The 18,412-nt window shown below is 38.7% G+C and overlaps 1 protein-coding gene across 1 annotated transcript in view; it reads right to left on the bottom strand.

The window, feature by feature from the left end:
* GFPT2 (glutamine-fructose-6-phosphate transaminase 2) overlaps positions 1-17,062 on the bottom strand; it is a 61,954-nt gene extending 44,892 nt beyond the window's left edge. Inside the window, exon 1 of the mRNA XM_072631222.1 lies at positions 16,737-17,062. Coding sequence (XP_072487323.1) covers positions 16,737-16,743 — 7 coding nt within the window. The 5' untranslated portion in view covers positions 16,744-17,062. The remainder of the gene's footprint in view (positions 1-16,736) is intronic.
* Between the last annotated feature and the right edge of the window lie 1,350 nt (positions 17,063-18,412).

Raw genomic sequence — 18,412 nt, 5'->3', positions numbered from 1 at the left:
TTGTATGTTTGGATGTTGTCTTCTCCATTAAATTGTAAGCTCCTTGAGAGCAGGGATTGTCTTTCGCTCTTATTTTTTGTATTCCCAGTACTTAGCAAAGTACTTGGCGCATAGTAGATGCTTAATAAATATTTACTGAATGAATGAAAAGAAGCAGGACAGGTAAAAGGGGGTACTGGATAGCATCTTTACTAACAAAATATACCCATGAAGAAATCCACAACCAAGAGGAGGGAAGGATGGTAGTGAATACCTAAATGTGAAGACTAAGGGAGGCAGAATCAAGACAGATATTGTCATCAGTGTATACTACAGACCACCTAGACAGAAAGAGGAATCAGGTGAGTTCAAGAAACAGGTCAAGCCTGAAAAAGAGGAATGATATAATCTTGATGGAGAACTCTAATTATCCAGGCATTTACTGAAGATTTCCCCCTTAATGATAATTTCATCCTTCAAAAAGTGGAGGAACAAACAAGGGAAAATTCTATTTTTAATCTAATTCTCAGCAATAGGGAGGAATATGCCACTGAGGGAAGAAATGACCAATTGGGGAACTAGGAGGAAAGTGACCACTCCACCCTAGCATTTATAAGAGAGAAGGGAGGACAGTTAGGGACAATTTGACATGCACCCTTGATTTTGAGGAGAGCAGATTTTAAAGAAGTTTCAAGGCTGATTAAGTGTAAGGCAGCCAGTCAACAAGCATTTATGAAGTGCTTGCTATGTGCCAGCAATGTAGTAAGTGCTGCTGATGCAAAGAAAAGGCATCTCTGTTCAGGAGCACCAGGGATAAAATACATATTCCTATTCTAGGTAGAGAGATGGAGGACTGTGGGTATAGAATGTTGCGTGTGCTGTGAGGCAGACTTTGTGAGGTTGGTTCTGCTTATTTTATTTGTTAAAAATGGAAGTTTAATGACCAGAAATGACTATTGGGTTTTAAAAAAACTTTTTAAAAACCTACGTGCTTGCTGAATGATAATAAAGAGATCAGAAAGCATATTATATATAAAATATTGTTAAATTCGATGTATTCTATGATTATATATCTATATTCATATTCATATTCAATAAAATTTCTACAGTGGATGTCAGCCTAGGAATAGGAAATGGTCAAGAGGGAAATTTTAAAGATATTAGGAAAAACAATTTTAATGAGAGGAAAAGGGTAGTTTTCTCAAAAGAAAATGTACAGGAGATAGCAGCAAGGATAGGATGGAAACAAAAGCATGGCACCATCCTGGTTTGTTTTTTTCCCCCAAAACTGAGGAATGTTAAGTCTCCAAATGAGCTAAGGCTCATTTCATAAGGAGAAAGCTAAGGATGACAAAAAGGGTGGAGTTTGTTTTTAGTTGCGTTGGAATGGAAGATAATGAAAGAAGGGATAGGACTACTGCTCAGAGAAGATGGAATGAGAAACAATAGCAGAGAGAAAGTGTAATTCTTATTTTCCTTTTGTTTTATCTGCTAAGGAGAATGACATTTGGACTAGAAAGGCTTAGATCACTGCAAATGCATTAGTTAGAATTACATCTAGAGCTTAGATAAAAATTAACCTAAAAAAGATGAAAAATTATGGCCAGCAACAATGGAGGAATAGCTGAGCATATTTTGACATGTACATGAAATTATTCCTGTCCCATAAGAAATTATGAAAATTGAGAATTTGTGGAAACATGGGAAATTTGTTTGAAATTATGCAGGGTGAAAAAAAGCATATTTTAAACAATATGTACAATAATTTCAACAATGAACAAAGTCAACTTAGAGAGGCACCAAAACTGTCGATAAATATGATGGTCAATATTGAACTGCTTTGTCAAATTGAAAGGACAAATCTCTTGGTTTTTTAGCAATCAATAGATTTTTTTCAGGGAATGTACTTTGAAAGGGTATCTACTTGTAGGGAAGTACCTGGTGTCACAATGACATTTATTAATAAATCTTTAGAAAAATCAATTTTTATGGCAAATAATATGATTTCCCTGGTATTTTTAAGACATAGTTTAGACGGTGCCTGAGTTGCAGCTTTAGGACTATGTCAGAATATTCAGCTTTGAATGAGCACAAGATCTGACACAAAGAAAGTCCCATTCACTGTGATTAATAAAAATGTTTTAACCTGGAAGTCTATGTTTAGTCCTTTTGATGTGTCCCTAATTCATGGTAGGGCACCTGCAGTCAAGCAGACCATACCTAGGATGGACTCAAGCTCTAAAACTTTAGTGGTTAGCTCATGGTGCTGTGGGTCCAAATCTCATGGGACTGCTTTAATTCAGAGTGGTCTACAAAGGTCTAAGAACTGGTAGGTTATCTCTGTCCTTCATAGAGCCAACTCAATCTATTATGTTAGATTCTGGATATATAAAAACAAAAATTCTATTGTATACAATATGTACACATAAAAGCATATAGAATGTATGTACCTGTATAATGTATACATTTAAATACTACTAAATGGCTAAAGCTTAAAACTACACTAAGACTTTTGAGAAACCCTATATATATACAAAGTGAGTAAAAGTTAACTGGAGTAGGGAGAAGGGAGATCAGGAGAGGACTCATGTAGGCTGAATTACTTGAGTTGACCCTTCAAGTAAAGTAGAGATTCTCACTAAAGAGTGAGGAGACATGCATTCCAGACATAGAAGATAGCTCAGGCAAGGGCATGGAATTGGGAGATGGAATCCGAGGTGTGAGAAACAGCAAGTTGAGTCTGGCTACACAGTAGAGTGTGAGAAGAGGAATAAGTCATAAAAAGCCCAGAAAGGCAGGCTGCAGCTTAGTGTGAAAGGTTTTTGTTTTTTTTAAGGCTGTATATGTACAATCATATTAAAGATATGCCCACATTAGTCATGTTATAAAGAAGAACTAGAACTAAAGGGAAAAACCAAGAGAAAAAGAAACGAGAGAAAGAGAAAGAAGAGAGAGAGAGAGAGAGAGAGAGAGAGAGAGAGAGAGAGAGAGAATAGTATGCTTTGATCTGCATGCAGATTCCATAGTTCTTTCTCTGGATGTAGATAGGATTTCCCATCATGGTGCTTTTGGGAAGGGAAATGGTTTTAAAAGACAAGCTAAGGAGCTTGTGTCTGATCCTAGAGGCAGTAGAGAGTTACTGGAAATAAATGAATAGGGAAATAAAATGGTTAGACCTGTGCTTCAGGAATATCACTTTGACAGCTGCATGGAGGCTGGATTGGAAAGGAGAATGAGTTGAGGCAGGGATACCAATTAGGAGGCTGTTCTAATAGTCCAGGAGAGTTGATGAGAATTTGAACTATGATGTTTGTCAGTTGTAGAAAGAAAGAGGATATATGAGAAATTGTGGAGGCAGAATAAGTAGACCTGGCAACTGATTGGATATATAGAAGGATGTGGACCTTAGTTATTGGAAAGCTGGTTGTACCCTCACCAGAAACAGGGAAATTTAGAGACAAATGGATTTGGGGAGTTTGGGGAGAAAAGATAATGAACTCTGATTCAGATATTTGAGTTTGAGATACTTACAGGATGTTTAGTGCCAAATGTCCATTAATTAGGCAGTTGGTGGTATGGAACTGGAACTTAGAAAAGAAGCCAGAACTAAATATATAGATTTTAGAGTCACCTGCATGGAAATGATCAGCAAACTAGCAATCTGCTAGAGATTGGAGGAGATGAGATCATGAGTACAAGTAGGATTGACCACAGTGAGAAGAAGAGAGTATCTCCTTTATCAGAGGACAAGAGAATGAGACTTGACCTCAAAGGGTTTTAAAATTACTTCAATATCACAAAATGCATTAAGTAGCTAAAAAGAACAGCTAAAAAGAAGGTAAAGGAAAGAAATCCACATGGGAAAATTACCTTGCAAAATAGAGAAGAATGACTAAAAATGTGTAACAACAAAAAACTCCATTACATACAATAAATATAATAGGACAAAAGAAAGCAAGGAAAAGAACACAAAAGGAAAGAAGACCACAATAAGAAGACCTCCAAAGCCAAAATTGAATGTATTACAAAAGTCTTCAGATTCTGAATGACAAAAATTCAAATTTCCAATAATTTGAATAAGGGATGCAAAGGAAGATCTGGTATTTATAAAGATGGAATTAAAATCAACAAAGAAAAAAAAACCCCAAAAAGACAAACATGGAACTCAAGCAGTTTGGAATGTTTGGCAGAAAATCTTAATAAAATTCTCTGGGGAATAGAATGATCCAGATGGATGAAAAAATTGCTTAGGCAGTAGAACAAATTAAACAACAGCACAATTGGAAAAACATTTGAGAGCTCAACAAAGGTAATGAAGCTAAAGGACATAGGTCAGAAAAACAATCTTAAAATTATGTTCTTCCAGAAAAATATTAAGTAACAAAATGCATCAGTATCATAGTTCCATATCATATAAGACATTTCCATGGAAGTACTGAAAACAGAGGGCAAAGTGCACAAGTTGTCGATAGTTAAGGAGAACTCTAAATTTCATGAATTCAGAAATGTAGGGAATAAACTCCAGAGTCTCAACAACAAAGAGAAGCATTTAGATGCAGCCAAGAAGAAATTAATCCGATCTAGCACGCGCACAATGACACTCATGCACCATTCCTCAACTATAATTAGAAGCAAAAGTAGTAGAATGCAATATATTGGAAAATGACATTGAAGGGCGGATGGAGAAGTATGGAAGTTACAGAAATGGTAGCCAAAAAATGAAACAAAAGAGAGGGGGTCATTGAAGCATTTTTTTATAATACACAGAAGCGAAAGGATCATAAACGAGTAAACAAGCTTTAAAAGTTACATGGAATTTGCTATATATTTATAGAGAAAAGCAAGCTATACATAATGGAGAGTCACAGTTTCTTGTACAATCCTTTTTATTTTGTTCTACTATGTATATGGAAATGTTCCTTTTATCTGACATTTGATAGTCAGAATTTTTTTAATTAAAAAAAGTGAGAAGTTGACCATTACTCCGATATTATCTTGTATAGCAAAACAAGATATTTTGTCAGGACCTGTGTGTGTGTGTGTGTGTGTGTGTGTGTGTGTGTGTGTGTGTGTATACACACATATATTTCTACCACTATTTTATTTTTGAACCACTGTTTTTTATACTTTTATACCACTATTCCTATAAAAGAAGGCAGCACTGGGTTAAAATTTTTGCCAGGCAAACCAGCCATGAGTCTTGGTAACTCAATGTTTATATTCTCTAAGGAGTGAAAAGATTATTGTCTCTTTGATGTTGTACCATACAAAAAATGTCTAGGTATCATGTGAAAAACTTCAGAGAAAAGGAATAGTAGAAAATAGATAATCCTGATGAAAGGAGATTATTATTGTACCTTGAATGTGGTAGCCATATGTGAAATTCAAACTAATGAAGAGGTTAGAGTATGGGATAAAAAGAGTAATTCCTAAATTATACCTCTTTCTAGAAATGGGGGAAAAGACAGAGAAGTGAAATATGTAGACATTTTAATTTTATTTGGATACAAGTCACTTCCAAATAAATTACACCTATCTTCTATTAAAAAAAAGTGGTACATATATACACATATGTATATCTCTATCTCTATATAATTGCCTAAATATGTGTAACTTTTCATTTGGGTAATTTACCACTTATTAAAAGAAAGGATGTATGTTCTAACTTCAGCAATTTGGAACTGACCTTTAGTTTTGTTGTTCTCACTTCCATATTCTAATCATTGTATGTTTTGTTCTTTTGGTCCTACTTTCTTTAAGAGAGGGAAGATTTGAAAGCATATCAATAAAAGTAGAATTCAGAAATCTATTATGTATGGATGAGACAGGATTCAGATGTGGGTATGTATGTACCTGTATATAGAATCTAGGACTGGATGTGAACTGATAATAAATATATAATATGTAATTAATATAATAAAATATGGTAGGAGGAAAATCAAGCTTAACAAATTACAGCCTTGAATATAAACAAAATGAATTAATTAAAGCCTATGGGAAAATCTTTTCACTAAACTTTACAATCTCTAATAAAAGTCTGATGCATATGACTCTTGAATTAATGAAAAAGTTATAAGTTGGAGAGCCACTTGCCCATATATTCCCTAAAACTAGATGATACTACACACAGATTCAGTTAACTTGATGCATATGACATAATACAATGAAAGTGAATGTCAGGGCACCACTACTGTCTGCCTACTCACATTATAAAACTTCTACTCTTCCCCACCCCATATACTTATTTATATGACACATGACCATCTGAAATACCCACCAAGAGAAAGCACCAGTGGCAATTTGTGTATTAAGTATTACTAAAGCTTGTTTTCTTTCTTTTTTTTGATTAAAAAATTTAAAGAAGAGTTCTAATATTTTCATCCTACATTTCAATGAGTGAGTAATAAATTCCACCTTAGAGACCAATGATTTAGAAGTTTATGAGTATGTGATGGTGTATACATACACACATACACATATACTCACATGTGTATATCTACATCTACATATGTACACACATGTATAATATATATTCGTATTTAATACCTTATTGTGCAAAGTGAAAAAATGAGCAAACAAACCTATGAACTTCTCTGAGACCCATGAGGCTCATTAAGAAAAGATTATCTTTGCTCAGGACACTGAGCATGTCCCATCTTGCTGTCTAATACCCATACCCTGTCATTTTATACCATGGTTGTAGGAGATAATTGCTCTAGGCAGGGGCTGTACCATCATTCATTACCCAGCATCTTCCCATCTGTAGCACTGGAGTCAGGAAGCCAACTATACTCCCCAAAGTGAGATCTTACCTCCTCCCTAAAAAATCCATAACTTTCAATTGTCTCAGCAAGCTATGCTGGTAAGAAGAAAACTATGCCCCAGGCTCGATGCACCAACTAGGCGTGACAAAATTGGATAAAACTAGGTAGGCAAACAGCAAGGGCTAACATCATTGACTCCCTTTTGTCTTCCTATTCTGGTGTGAAGACCATCACCACACCTAATGCCTCTGTAATGAAACTAGTTGTGTCTTTTCTTTATTGCCTCTGCTTTCTCCTTGCTCTGTGGGGTTTTGCTTTGTTTTGTGTGAGTTTAAAAAACACACACATGATCTATAATAAAAGGTCTATTGATTTATACATTATCGGTTAGTCTCACAGAAAATACTGAAGTGGGACATGGGAGAGACTGGCAAAGGAACAGAAATGCCTGTGTCAAAGAAAGTGCTGTGCTCTTTGAGCAAGGCAGAATTTCAATAGTTCAAAAGAAACACGAAGTGTGCAAATCTAGGGACATCACTCCAAATATTCATGTGGACTATTTGTGCCTGACCTGTGGTAGAACCTTCAAAGCTCATATTGATCTGATCATTCACAGTCTGACACATTGTACATCGACTCCAACATAGTGATGTCATTTTGGTCCTCTCTGAGAATGGACGACAACAACCAGATCCAGACTGGTTTAGTTTGATTCTTTGGTGAACCCTCCCCCCCAACCCCCCAGTCATCTAAAAGCTGAGATTCATAATTCAGCTTGTTTTCTATACTTGTTAGTGAGGAGTCCGTCAATTCTATACTATTCCTATTGCATATTTTTTCTAAAATTCTCCAAAAAAGGGGCTTACAAGAGTGTTAAGATTTGGGGCAGGGAAATTATACAATCACACAAATTCCTATATTTAATCAGTTATCTAGCTTCTTTCCTTTCCTGAGTAACTGGCCCTTCCCTTGAGCTCTAAGGTTAGCAAGTTGATTTTAATGCAAAACATTTTTTACCCAATATATGCAACAGCACACAAAGTCACAAGGATGATTCCAGATGTTTAAAGTTTTCTTAAATAAATTCAGAGTTTAATTATTTAGCAAGTGCATATAGTTTACATGACTTCCTCTTGATATTTGTTATCTAATTTATTAAAAAAAGCTGGAAAAAACCAATCACAGCTAATCTGTATGAGTGTGTGTAAATATGCATATATATGTATACATATATATATACACACATATTTGCACTATATGTGTATTATTAGGACTGTATGGGAATCACATTTAGAGCTGGAAGGGGTCTTAAAAGATATGTGATATAATCCTTTTATTCTACAGATGAAGGAATCCAGAAAGGTTAAGTGATCCAGTTTCATACAGGATAGATATGGTAGAACCAAGCTTTGAAACCAATTCCTCTGTTTCAAAAACAAACACTCTTTACCCTGAATAGAGTACTTCATCTTCAGTATCTTCCATCCTCCATGTTAAGTCCATAAAGACAGAATGTGAATTGGTAGAGAAAGCTTAACATTTCCATCAGGGAAGTATTCTACTGCTTATAAGAGTCACAAAAGTTCAAATAAGTATAGTCATTAACTGCAGTACCAACAAATTCTTTTACTCCTTTCATTTCTGTTTTCAACACAACCACCAACAAAATTCCAAAAACTATTTGATTAGAAGGGTCCTGTTCTGGCTCTAAAATTCGATGGGGGACCCACATCTAAATTATAGTATCTAAGACTTCCCTCGTATCAATGGAAAAGTAATGTTTTCAAGAAGGGAGTCTTGAAGACTAGGAAAGTATAAGCAGGAAAAGGTGTTTAAAAAAATTTAAATGAATACAAGTAGAAAGAGAAATAGAATAATCTCTTTTGGACAAAAAGAGAGGAAGCTCCTAATTCCCAAGGACACTGGGAAATTTATGAGTTTGATTTTCTTAGTAGCTAAAAATGAATAAATGTTTAAGTTAAATCAAGAAGCCAAGAAGTAATATGGAGAAGAAATGTGTCTAATTTAAATTATGCTTCTTTAAGGGCAGCTGGGTGGCACAGTGGATAGAATACAGGGCCTGGAATCATACTCATCTTTTTGAGTTCAAAGCTTGCCTCAAACACTTACGATCTGCATGACCCTGAACAAGTCACTTCAACCTATTTGCCTCAGTTTCCTCATCTGTAAGATAGGGTGGAGAAGGAAATAGCAAACCATTCCAGTATTTTTGACAAGAAAAACATAAAAATGGTGTCAAAAAGAGTAGGAAATGATTAAACAGCCAACCATTTTAAGTTCCCTTTCCAGTTTGGGGAGTTTGCTTCAAGTTAATTGTACCAAGTGGTACAAAGAGCACTGGTTCTCAAATCAGAGGGACTTGGGTTTGAATCCTATAATAAAAAATAGCATAATATCCATTCTGTTAAACTTTTTAAAACTATGGAATTTACTGAAGATAAAATTACTCATCTCCTTACGAATTCATGTCTTTGATAGACTTAGAAAAGATAAGGGAGATTAAGCAAGAATCACACATATAGTTCGGAGTCATGAATAGTAATTCTGACAACCCAGGCAAACAGCAAAAAATACCCTTCAAGCCAACTTGTTAAGTCAAATTGATTTGGTAGATAGTATGACAGAAAGCCCCCATGAATGAACGTACTGAAACACCTTAGGTTCATCATACTGGGGAGTCCTAGGGAAGGGACATCAGGCACAAAGGCACAGGGGTGGGTTAGGAAGGGGATCAGATGGGGTATGGTGTCACCAGGCAGCTTCCTATTTCAACTAGGTTTTCTTTTCATTTTTATATTCATTTTATATTCATTTTTTACATTTTTAAACATTTATTTAAAAAAAAACTTGAGTTACAAATTCTCTCCATCCTTGCAGTCCCTCCCCCACCCATTGAGAAGGCAAGTAATATGTCAATTATTCATGTGAAATCATGCAAACACATTTCCATATTAGCTATATCACAGAAATTTTAAAAAAGCAAAAAAAAAGTGAAAAAATTATGTTTTAATCTGCATTCAAAGTTCCTCCATTCTCTCTGAAGATGGATAGCATTTTTCATCGAGTCCTTTGGAATTATCTTGAATCATTGTATTAATCAGAGCAGCTAAGTCTTTCACAACTGGTCATTGTTAAATATTGCTGTTACTGTGTACAATGTTCTTCTCATGTCACTTTGCATCATTAACTAGTTATTCCTGCCAACTCTCAGTTATTTCTATACTGCTGAAAATGTGCCCTCTAAACTTTTGGCTCCTGGGACCTAGACCTGATTGCATACCCTAGGGAGTGCTAACTTGATAGAGAAGACCTCACATTTGCTGCTACTGAGATGAACATTAGTTTGATTTTGTGAAATAAAATTGTACATTTGAAGGCTGCTTAGTGAATATATTTATATCAGAGCTGCGGCAGCTGCTGCTATTCTTGTTACTCAGTCCTGTTCAACTCTTCCTGACCCCATTTGGAGTTTTTCTTGGCAAAGATACTGGAATGATTTGTCATTTCCTTCTCCAGCTCATTTTACAGATGAAGAAACTGAGGAAAGCAGGGTTTAGTGACTTGCCCAGGGTCACACAGCTAGTAAGAGACTGAAACCAGATTTGAACTCAGGTCTTCCTGACCCTAGACCTCATGCACAATCTACTGCATCACTTTTGTCAAAGCTAAGATATGTATATAGCTACGATCATCTGATCTGGCCACCCTCACCTTCTTCCCTAGCTGGTGGATAAAGAAGCATAATATGTAAGTTTTTCTCCAACCTCTATTTTCCCCCCAATATTTCTACTGACTCTCTCATTTCTTCAAGAGGTTTGTGGGGGCAGATCACAGGGTCTATCTATTTAGCATTATCAAAAAAAGGGAGGCATAATTATCACATCTGCAGGTGGCATAAAGCTGAGAATGAAAACCAATATGCTAAGGAAGGGAATCAATATTTTAAAAGATCCAAACAAATCATAGCTATGAGTTAAACTTGGTAAGATGAAATTTGACAGACATAAATGTAAAATCCCTCCCTCAGGTTCAACAAACTAGCTGCACAAATACAGAGACAGGGGAGACCTGACTTAGGAGATTTAGCTGACCATAAATTTGGTACTCAGTGAGTCACTGATGTGACTGCCAAAAAAAGCTAATATGATCTTAGTCTATGTTAACAGAAATATGGAATTCAGAACAAGGATATAATAGTCTTGCTGTTTTCTATACTGGTTAGATCAGACCTGGGAGATTTTGTTTAGTGTTTTAAAGGAGACACTGAAAAATTAATTTATCCAAGAGGATCTTAAAATCATTTTATATAAGGAAACTGTTGAAGGGATTAGGAATACCTAACCTGAAGAAGAGAAACTTAAATACTTAAGTAAAATAACTTAAGAACTTGAATATTGAAGGAATAGCATGTAGAAAGATTAGACATTTTAAGTAGCTCTAGAGGGTAAAACTAAGACAAATGGGTAGAAGCTACAGGAAAACAGATTTGACACAATATAAGGAAAAAATGTCTTAACACTGGAGCTGTCCAAAATTGATATGGGTTGCCTTATAAAGTAATGAGTTCTTTAACTAAAAGTGTTGGAACAGAGCCGGAATCTCTACCTGCCAAGACTGAATAATCACCTTTAGTCCACCATTTCAGTCAATATAGGTCTGTTGTGGAGGGAATACTTACACTGAGTGCTGTTATTCTGGAATATTCCACAGATGTGATGATACTGTTCCTTTGCTCAAAAATTTCAGTGACTCCCTACTGCCAATTAGGTAAAGTTCTAATGCCTTTGTTTAGTGTTCAAGGCCCTCCACACAAACTGGGGCCAACCTAGCCTTCCAGTCTTAGCTCACATTACTCTCCTTCACACACTCTAACTAAATTATAAATTAGACTATTTTCTTTCCCCAATATATCCTTGACTTTTCTGCTTCCAAATCTTTCTTCACGCAACGTCCTAAGTATGACATGTCTTCCCTTCCTCTCTTTACCTTTTGAAATCTTAACAATACTTTACACAGGATTCAACTGCTAGCTTATCATATGAAGCCTCTTTTGATCCTTCATCCCACTGTTGCTAAAAATATTCCCTTTTCAAAACTATCACATAATGTTATATGTTGCCAGGATATGTATCTTTTCTCCCTCCCTTTTCAAACTTTGTGAGGGCAGTAATCATGTTTTATTAAACTTAGTGCTTCTCCAGGCACCTGGGATAGTGTTCTGCATATAATAAATGCTTAAAAATTGCACGTTGACTTCAGGTATGTGCCAGAGCCAACTCTTACTGGCTGGCTGAGAGCCAATTGTTAAATTTTCAGCATGAGCATTTATATTTCAGAAGTCAACAATCACTACAACAAATCAAATATCTTGTTGATTGTTGAGGCTTAAAAAATTGTTTATGATACATATTAAACTTAAAAGTTTGTTTTCGATCTGCCCCATTCCCTCTCCCCCAACCTGGTTGCTACATATTTATCAGCACACTCTTGTGGAGTTGAATTATAACATGTCAGACCTGGAAGGGACCTTAGAGATTATTTAGTCAGATTCTTATATTTTACAGATGAGGAAACTGAATCCCAGAGGGTTAAAATAACTTGCTCTAGGAAAAATAGGAAGACAGAGATTAAGAATCTAAATTTTCTAATTACTAGTTTCATCTTTTTTCTACTGGGTCATAATTCTCTAATTAATCTGAGACTCTAGAATTCTGATTACATAATAATCTAGTTTGTACCAAGCGAAAGCATACACTTTGTCTTCTTTAGGTTTTTGTGACACCACATTTTCTTGGTCCTCTCCCTACTTGTCCGACTATTCTTCCTCAGACTTTTGCTGGATCTCCATCTATGCGTAGATTAGTGTGCCCCAAGCTCTATCTTTTCTCTTTTCTCTCTATACCTTCTCCCTTGATTACTTTATCTGCTCCAATGGGTTCAGTGGTCATATATATGCAAATGATATATATCCAGCCCTCATCTCTCTCCTGAACTCCAATTCTGGGTCTTTAACCACATATTGGATGTCTTCACCTGGATTTCCTACAGGCTTCTCAAAAGTTTAAAATGAAACACTTTTTTTTGCTCTTCTTTCTAAAAGGCTGTCTTCATGCAGCCTCTATTCTGGAAGAAAATTTAAACTCCTTTGCTTAGCATTCTAGGACTTCATTTCTCTTTCTCTCCTATTTCTTTTAAACCCAACTCAAATGCCATATCCTCCATGAAGCCTTCACTGATCTCCCACTCAGACCTCAAAATGCTTTGTTTCTAATATCTTAAATGCACTTATCACATAGTATAGTATAGCATAGTTCTCTATTTCTATGTGGCTCTGGAATCAGAAAGACTTAAGCTCAAATCCTGTTACAGATCTTCCTAGCTGGGTGATCTTGGGCAAGTCACTTAATATGTCCACCTCAATTTTCTCCTCTGTAAAGGGTGGATAATAATAGGACCTCCTCCACAAGGTTGTTGTGAAGATGAGATCATATTTGTAAAGTGCTTTGTGAATCTTAAAACATGATATAAATGCTCACTATGATACTCTCCCACAGCCTTTCAGAGTACTTACATACAGTGGGTATTTAATAAATGTTAAATGAAAGAATCAATGAATCAATACCACCATGGGCAAGGTACTATGGAGGATACAAATAAGTGTTTCTGAACCAACATGACAGATAAGACCTTTCTCCTCTCATCAAAGCTGACAATGTTCATTCCTTCCCTGAATCTCTTCTACCCTTATCATGTATTATAGTTATTTATATAAATGTCATATACCAGCCTCCTAACCCTCCCTAGACTGTAAGTCTATAAATATGGACTATAAGCCAATGATAATAGGCATGGTATATTATCTAACCTTTGAATCTCCTTACTTCTTAGCATAGGGTAAGTCAACCAAACATTTATTAAGTGCCTTCTGTGTGCAAGACACTATAAAGCACACAAAAACATTTACTGAAGTAAGACCGTTTGTGCCATCAAGAAACTTGCAGTCTCTTTAAGTAGATAGGAAATACATACATTAAAATGTATGAGAGGCATAGACAGTAGGTGCTATATTCATTCATATAATGGACTAAAGTGAGGTAAAGTAATTAAGTTTTTCTAAAAGGTAAAGGCATTTGATCTTATCTTTAGAAACTGAGTGTGATTTAGGCATATAGGAGAATAGGAATAGTGTTTTAGATGAGAAAAATTTCATTGGCAAAGAAATTTGGATAGTTGGGTTGGAGGGGACAGTATTAGAATCATTCTATTGGTGTGAAGGGTGGTATTAGGACTCAGACAGTCGAGAACCTTAAATATTAGGTATGAAGTATGAATTTTATCACAATAAGGAGCCATTGACATTTCCAAGAAGGAGGAGGGGTGTGATGAAGAAAATATTTTAGAAAGTTTATTCTGGCCATGGTATGGAGTTATGTCTTTTTAGGGGTGTCAGGGATAAACATTATGGCATAAAGGAAAAACCTCTGGATTTGGATCTGGGTTACAACCTAATCTCTTCTACAGTTACCTGTTTAGCCTCCAGCAAGTTTCGACAACTCTCAGAACCTCAGTTCTTTTATTTGTAAAATGAGAGGGCTGGACTATGTAAATACTAAAGTCTCTTCCAGCTCCATCAATCAATTAATCAGCAAGTGTTCATTAACTACAAAATTTATGAAATCTTTGAAGACTACAGTCAAGAAAGACGTTCGTCTACATATCACAACGGTAAGGAGACAACCCCTAACAGCTTGCTTTCTTTCTCTCCTCAATTGTAAATACTTGCCCAGTAGCCTCTTTACCCTTTTGGGAACAAAACAAAAAAAAAGGCTTTTCTCTCCTGGAGTTCTGTTTATTTTGTAAATGGCAAGTGACAAGGAGGTACTTCCTGAAACTTTTGTAGAGAAGGCTCAGGATTTTGAAGTCCCAGCTTGACCACTCGAGACTTACAGATACTCACATTCCCTAAAGTAAAAATGTACAAAAAGCACTGGTCACAAGATCTGGATTTTAATGCCCTTAAACTAGCAGTATTACCTTGAACAAGTCCCCTAAAATCTCTGGGTCTCAATTTACCCCTAAGAGGAGTAGGATGGGTTTTAAGGGCCCTTATAATCTTAACATTTTACTAGTCTAAAAGCAAATGAGACCAGTATTTTTATTCATCCAAATTCATTTTTAACATGAATAGTAGGGATGTGTAACCATCCTATAAAAGTCTCTTTTTCTCTTTCTCTAGGTCCAATTCCTGTAAATACAGCAATGCCCACACAAGTTACAGTGAAAGGTCTCTCACTGAGACCTTTCATAATTCAAAAAGTTTGACCTGGTATTCAGCCATATTTTGTTGGTTTTGAGTAACTTTATACCACTTTAGAAAAAAAAAAAGACACACAGTGACCTTTTGTCCCAGCAGGAGTTATCCTGTTCCTACTCTCCAGAGGGTCTTACTGGCTGCACATACACCAGGAGGAAGTCTAAAGGGATTACAGATGTGTGCATGTTCACAGCTCAGCCAGTAGAACTTTCCCTCTGTTCCTCATTCTCCATGATGCCACACTATTAATTCTTAGGAAGGCAAACTTCTGTGCCTTCACCTGAAGGGAACCACTGTCCTTGACTCACACAAGGTTCTTATTAAAAGGAAACAGCTTCCACCCCCCCACACCCCCATCACATTTCCTGTTTAGCAATATGTTAATAACATGCTCTGTTTAGCAATATGTTAATAACATAAAAAGCTACTAAACCAAAAGGTTATTTCAAGTCTAAGATTACAACAAGAACTGAGTTTCTGAACATTCATCCCAACTCAGCCTTCCCCCTTAAAAAAAAAAAAAGAAGAGGAATCGGGGACTCATTATCTGCTTGAAGGGAAGGGGAAATAGAGAAAGAAAGATGAGGAGAAGAAAGAGGAGGAGGAAAGTGACAGCACAAGGGGGCTGCTCAGTAACACCTCTGGAGTTGGGGGTGGGGGATAGGTGAGGCAAGAGTGAATTTAGAATCCTTGGGTTTTCCAGGCTGGGGGGATGGACAGGTCCATTCACTGCTCCCACTATAAAGGATAAGAGGTTAGTTGTACCTTCCCAGGCTCAGGAATATGTGTGCATGGGAGAAAGGAAAAATCACTACTAGATCCCAACAGCCCTGGGTCATGGGGTGTGGAGACTAGGGAGGGTTCTCCCTATTTATGAGAAGCTTAGTGAGAATGTGTGTTGGAAAACCTTCTCAGAGATAGACCTGGGTTAGTGGGGGAAGAGACGATTCTAGGGGTATCTCCTTTATTAGTGACAGGACTTGAAAGGTGAAGGAAGTATTATGGGGGGCGGGGGTCAGACCTCTGCTGAGCAAGACCAGATCTCCTCTATTGGGGGGAGGTAGGCTGCACCTAGCAATATCTATATGTTCGGCTGCAGTGGACATATAGTGTACCTAACCCCTTTGCGGAGCGAGTTGAACATCCTCCTCTTGGGGTGGGGGTAACAACAGTCTCCTTTGTTGGTGGGTTTGACATAGTCTTTTACTGGGGGAGGGAGGTTTTGCTGGGTGGGTAGAAATACTCCTCTAGTGGGAGAGCATACATTGGGAGGGGTGAACTTCCTTCTCTGCTGGAGGCTCAGATCCCTGTTTGGGGGTACCTCTCTCTACTGGGGGGCGGTCTCCTCAGTTGGGTGGGGTGGACAGATTCCTCTACCGAGGATGTGGGCCGACTTCTCTTTTTGGAGGAGGACAGATCCCTCTGTCTAGGGCTAGGAAACACCTCTATTGTGGGGCTCGGGGCTCCCTTCCCTCCCAAGGCCAGGACAGGTCAGAGCTCCGCCCTCCGGCAGATCGCGATGCTCCGGGGCAAGAGGGCAGATCCCGGCGCTCCCGAGCCGGAGGCGCGATCCTGCCTGGGGCTGGGGCTAGGGCGGGGGCCAGCTGGGTCGCAGCGAAGGCAGCAGCCGGGGCTGTGTCCGTTTCGGCCTCACTCACCGCACATCTTGTCGGCTCCGGCTCTGCCTCGTCGTCTAGTGTCTCGTGCGGGCGACTGTACTGGCGGTGCGTCCACTGTCAGACTGTCAGCTCGGCTGGGCTCGGCTGGGCTCGGCTGGGTGGCTCAGCTCTGCTCTGCTAGGCGCCTCTCGCCCTCCCTCTCCCTCCTTGCGCTAGTTCGACTCCCTCCCAACGTCCCGCGCCCGCCCCGAAGCACGCCTCTTATGTGCAGCCCAGCCAGCCAGTGGAGTTGGGGAGGGGGGTGGTAGGGGAGGTGGATTGGGGAGGGAAGGCTCGGAGCGGCGGCTGCACCTCCTTTTCCGGCTCCTCATTGGCTGCAGGTTGTCTTGGGAACGGTGGAAGGGTGGGAGGGAAAATCCCCAGGGTAAGAAGGGGCGGGGGGGGCGATGAAAGCTAGAAGAATAAGGGTAAGAGAGAGTCAGAAACTGAAAACGAGGGTGAGAGAAAAGGATGAAAAGAGAGAGAATAGAGGGAGATGGACAGGAGGGGAGGGGAGAAGAGAAAAGGGGAGGAAAGAAAAGGAGGAGAGATGGAGGAAAACGACAGAGAAGGAGAAAAGGGAAGAAAAAGAGAAGGGAGAGGGAGCGGGAACTCTGATCTAGTGGGTGGCGTCTGCACTGGCGGCGCTGCTTCGTGTAGTGGACAGCAGATGGCCTGACGGCTGTGTGGGGGCGGTGGGGGTAGGGGGCGGCGGGCGGTGTCAGAAAATGGGACCCAGGAAGGCATTTAGGAAATGTCTGGGAATTAGACTCAAGCCATGTGGGGGGTGGGGGGGTGGTGGGAGAGGGAGGCTGGGCACCTTTGGAAAGCTAGCCCACCCAAGGTGTGAGCTGGCTTGGGGAGGCATCCCCATTTACCTGCTGGACAAGTAGGGCCAACTGGGCGGGATGGGGAGGGGTAAGGGGCACCTTGACAACCCACAGTTACCTTCCCTCAGCTCTCACCATTTCTCTGGGGTCAAATTTCCTATCCATTCCCCCTTCTTTTTATGATTTTGTCATCAATACACCTATTTAGTATATTTCTCTGGGGTTTCGAAAGTAGCAGCACTATATACATGTCCAGTATTGGAGAAAAAAAATAAATCCCCCAGCCTGGGAAAATATTGTTTGGCCTCTGGCTGCAGCAGCTCACAGGGCGTTATCTATCGCACCCCTCGCTAGCCCCCGCATATGACTCAGTGCGAAGGCCGGCAATGAAGCAAAAAACTTCCTTCAGCCCTTCCCTCCACCGCCAGTACTCCAGACTAGGCAGGGCCAAAGAAAGGGAGATTTGTTTACTATGGCTATCTTTCTCTAACTCCACCTCTCCCCTCGCTCTCCTCCTTTCTAGTCGTCCCCTTCCTATAAGTCGTCTGGTCAGTCTTACTTGCCTTACGGATGAGGAAAAGAGGCCAAAGAAAGTGAAGGGACAAAGTCACAGACTGAATTAGGGAAAGAACTCCCAATGCAGTTTTCCATTGTATATATTCCACATTCGTTCTGCCTTCCTTCCTTGGTTCTTTCATCTGACCTGAATCGAATATTTCTGTTCAGTTTGAGTGCTTTCTGGTGCCTGGGGTTACACTCATCACCTCTCTAGGGTGCTGTCCTGGGAGTGGTTCTGAAATTCTATGGTTATCTAACCTAAGTGAGGCACTAGTGCTAAGAGAATAT

The sequence above is a fragment of the Notamacropus eugenii genome, chromosome 1 (genome assembly GCF_028372415.1).
Source record: "Notamacropus eugenii isolate mMacEug1 chromosome 1, mMacEug1.pri_v2, whole genome shotgun sequence".
NCBI lineage: Eukaryota > Metazoa > Chordata > Mammalia > Diprotodontia > Macropodidae > Notamacropus > Notamacropus eugenii.
This window is presented reverse-complemented; position numbering and strand designations above follow the sequence as displayed.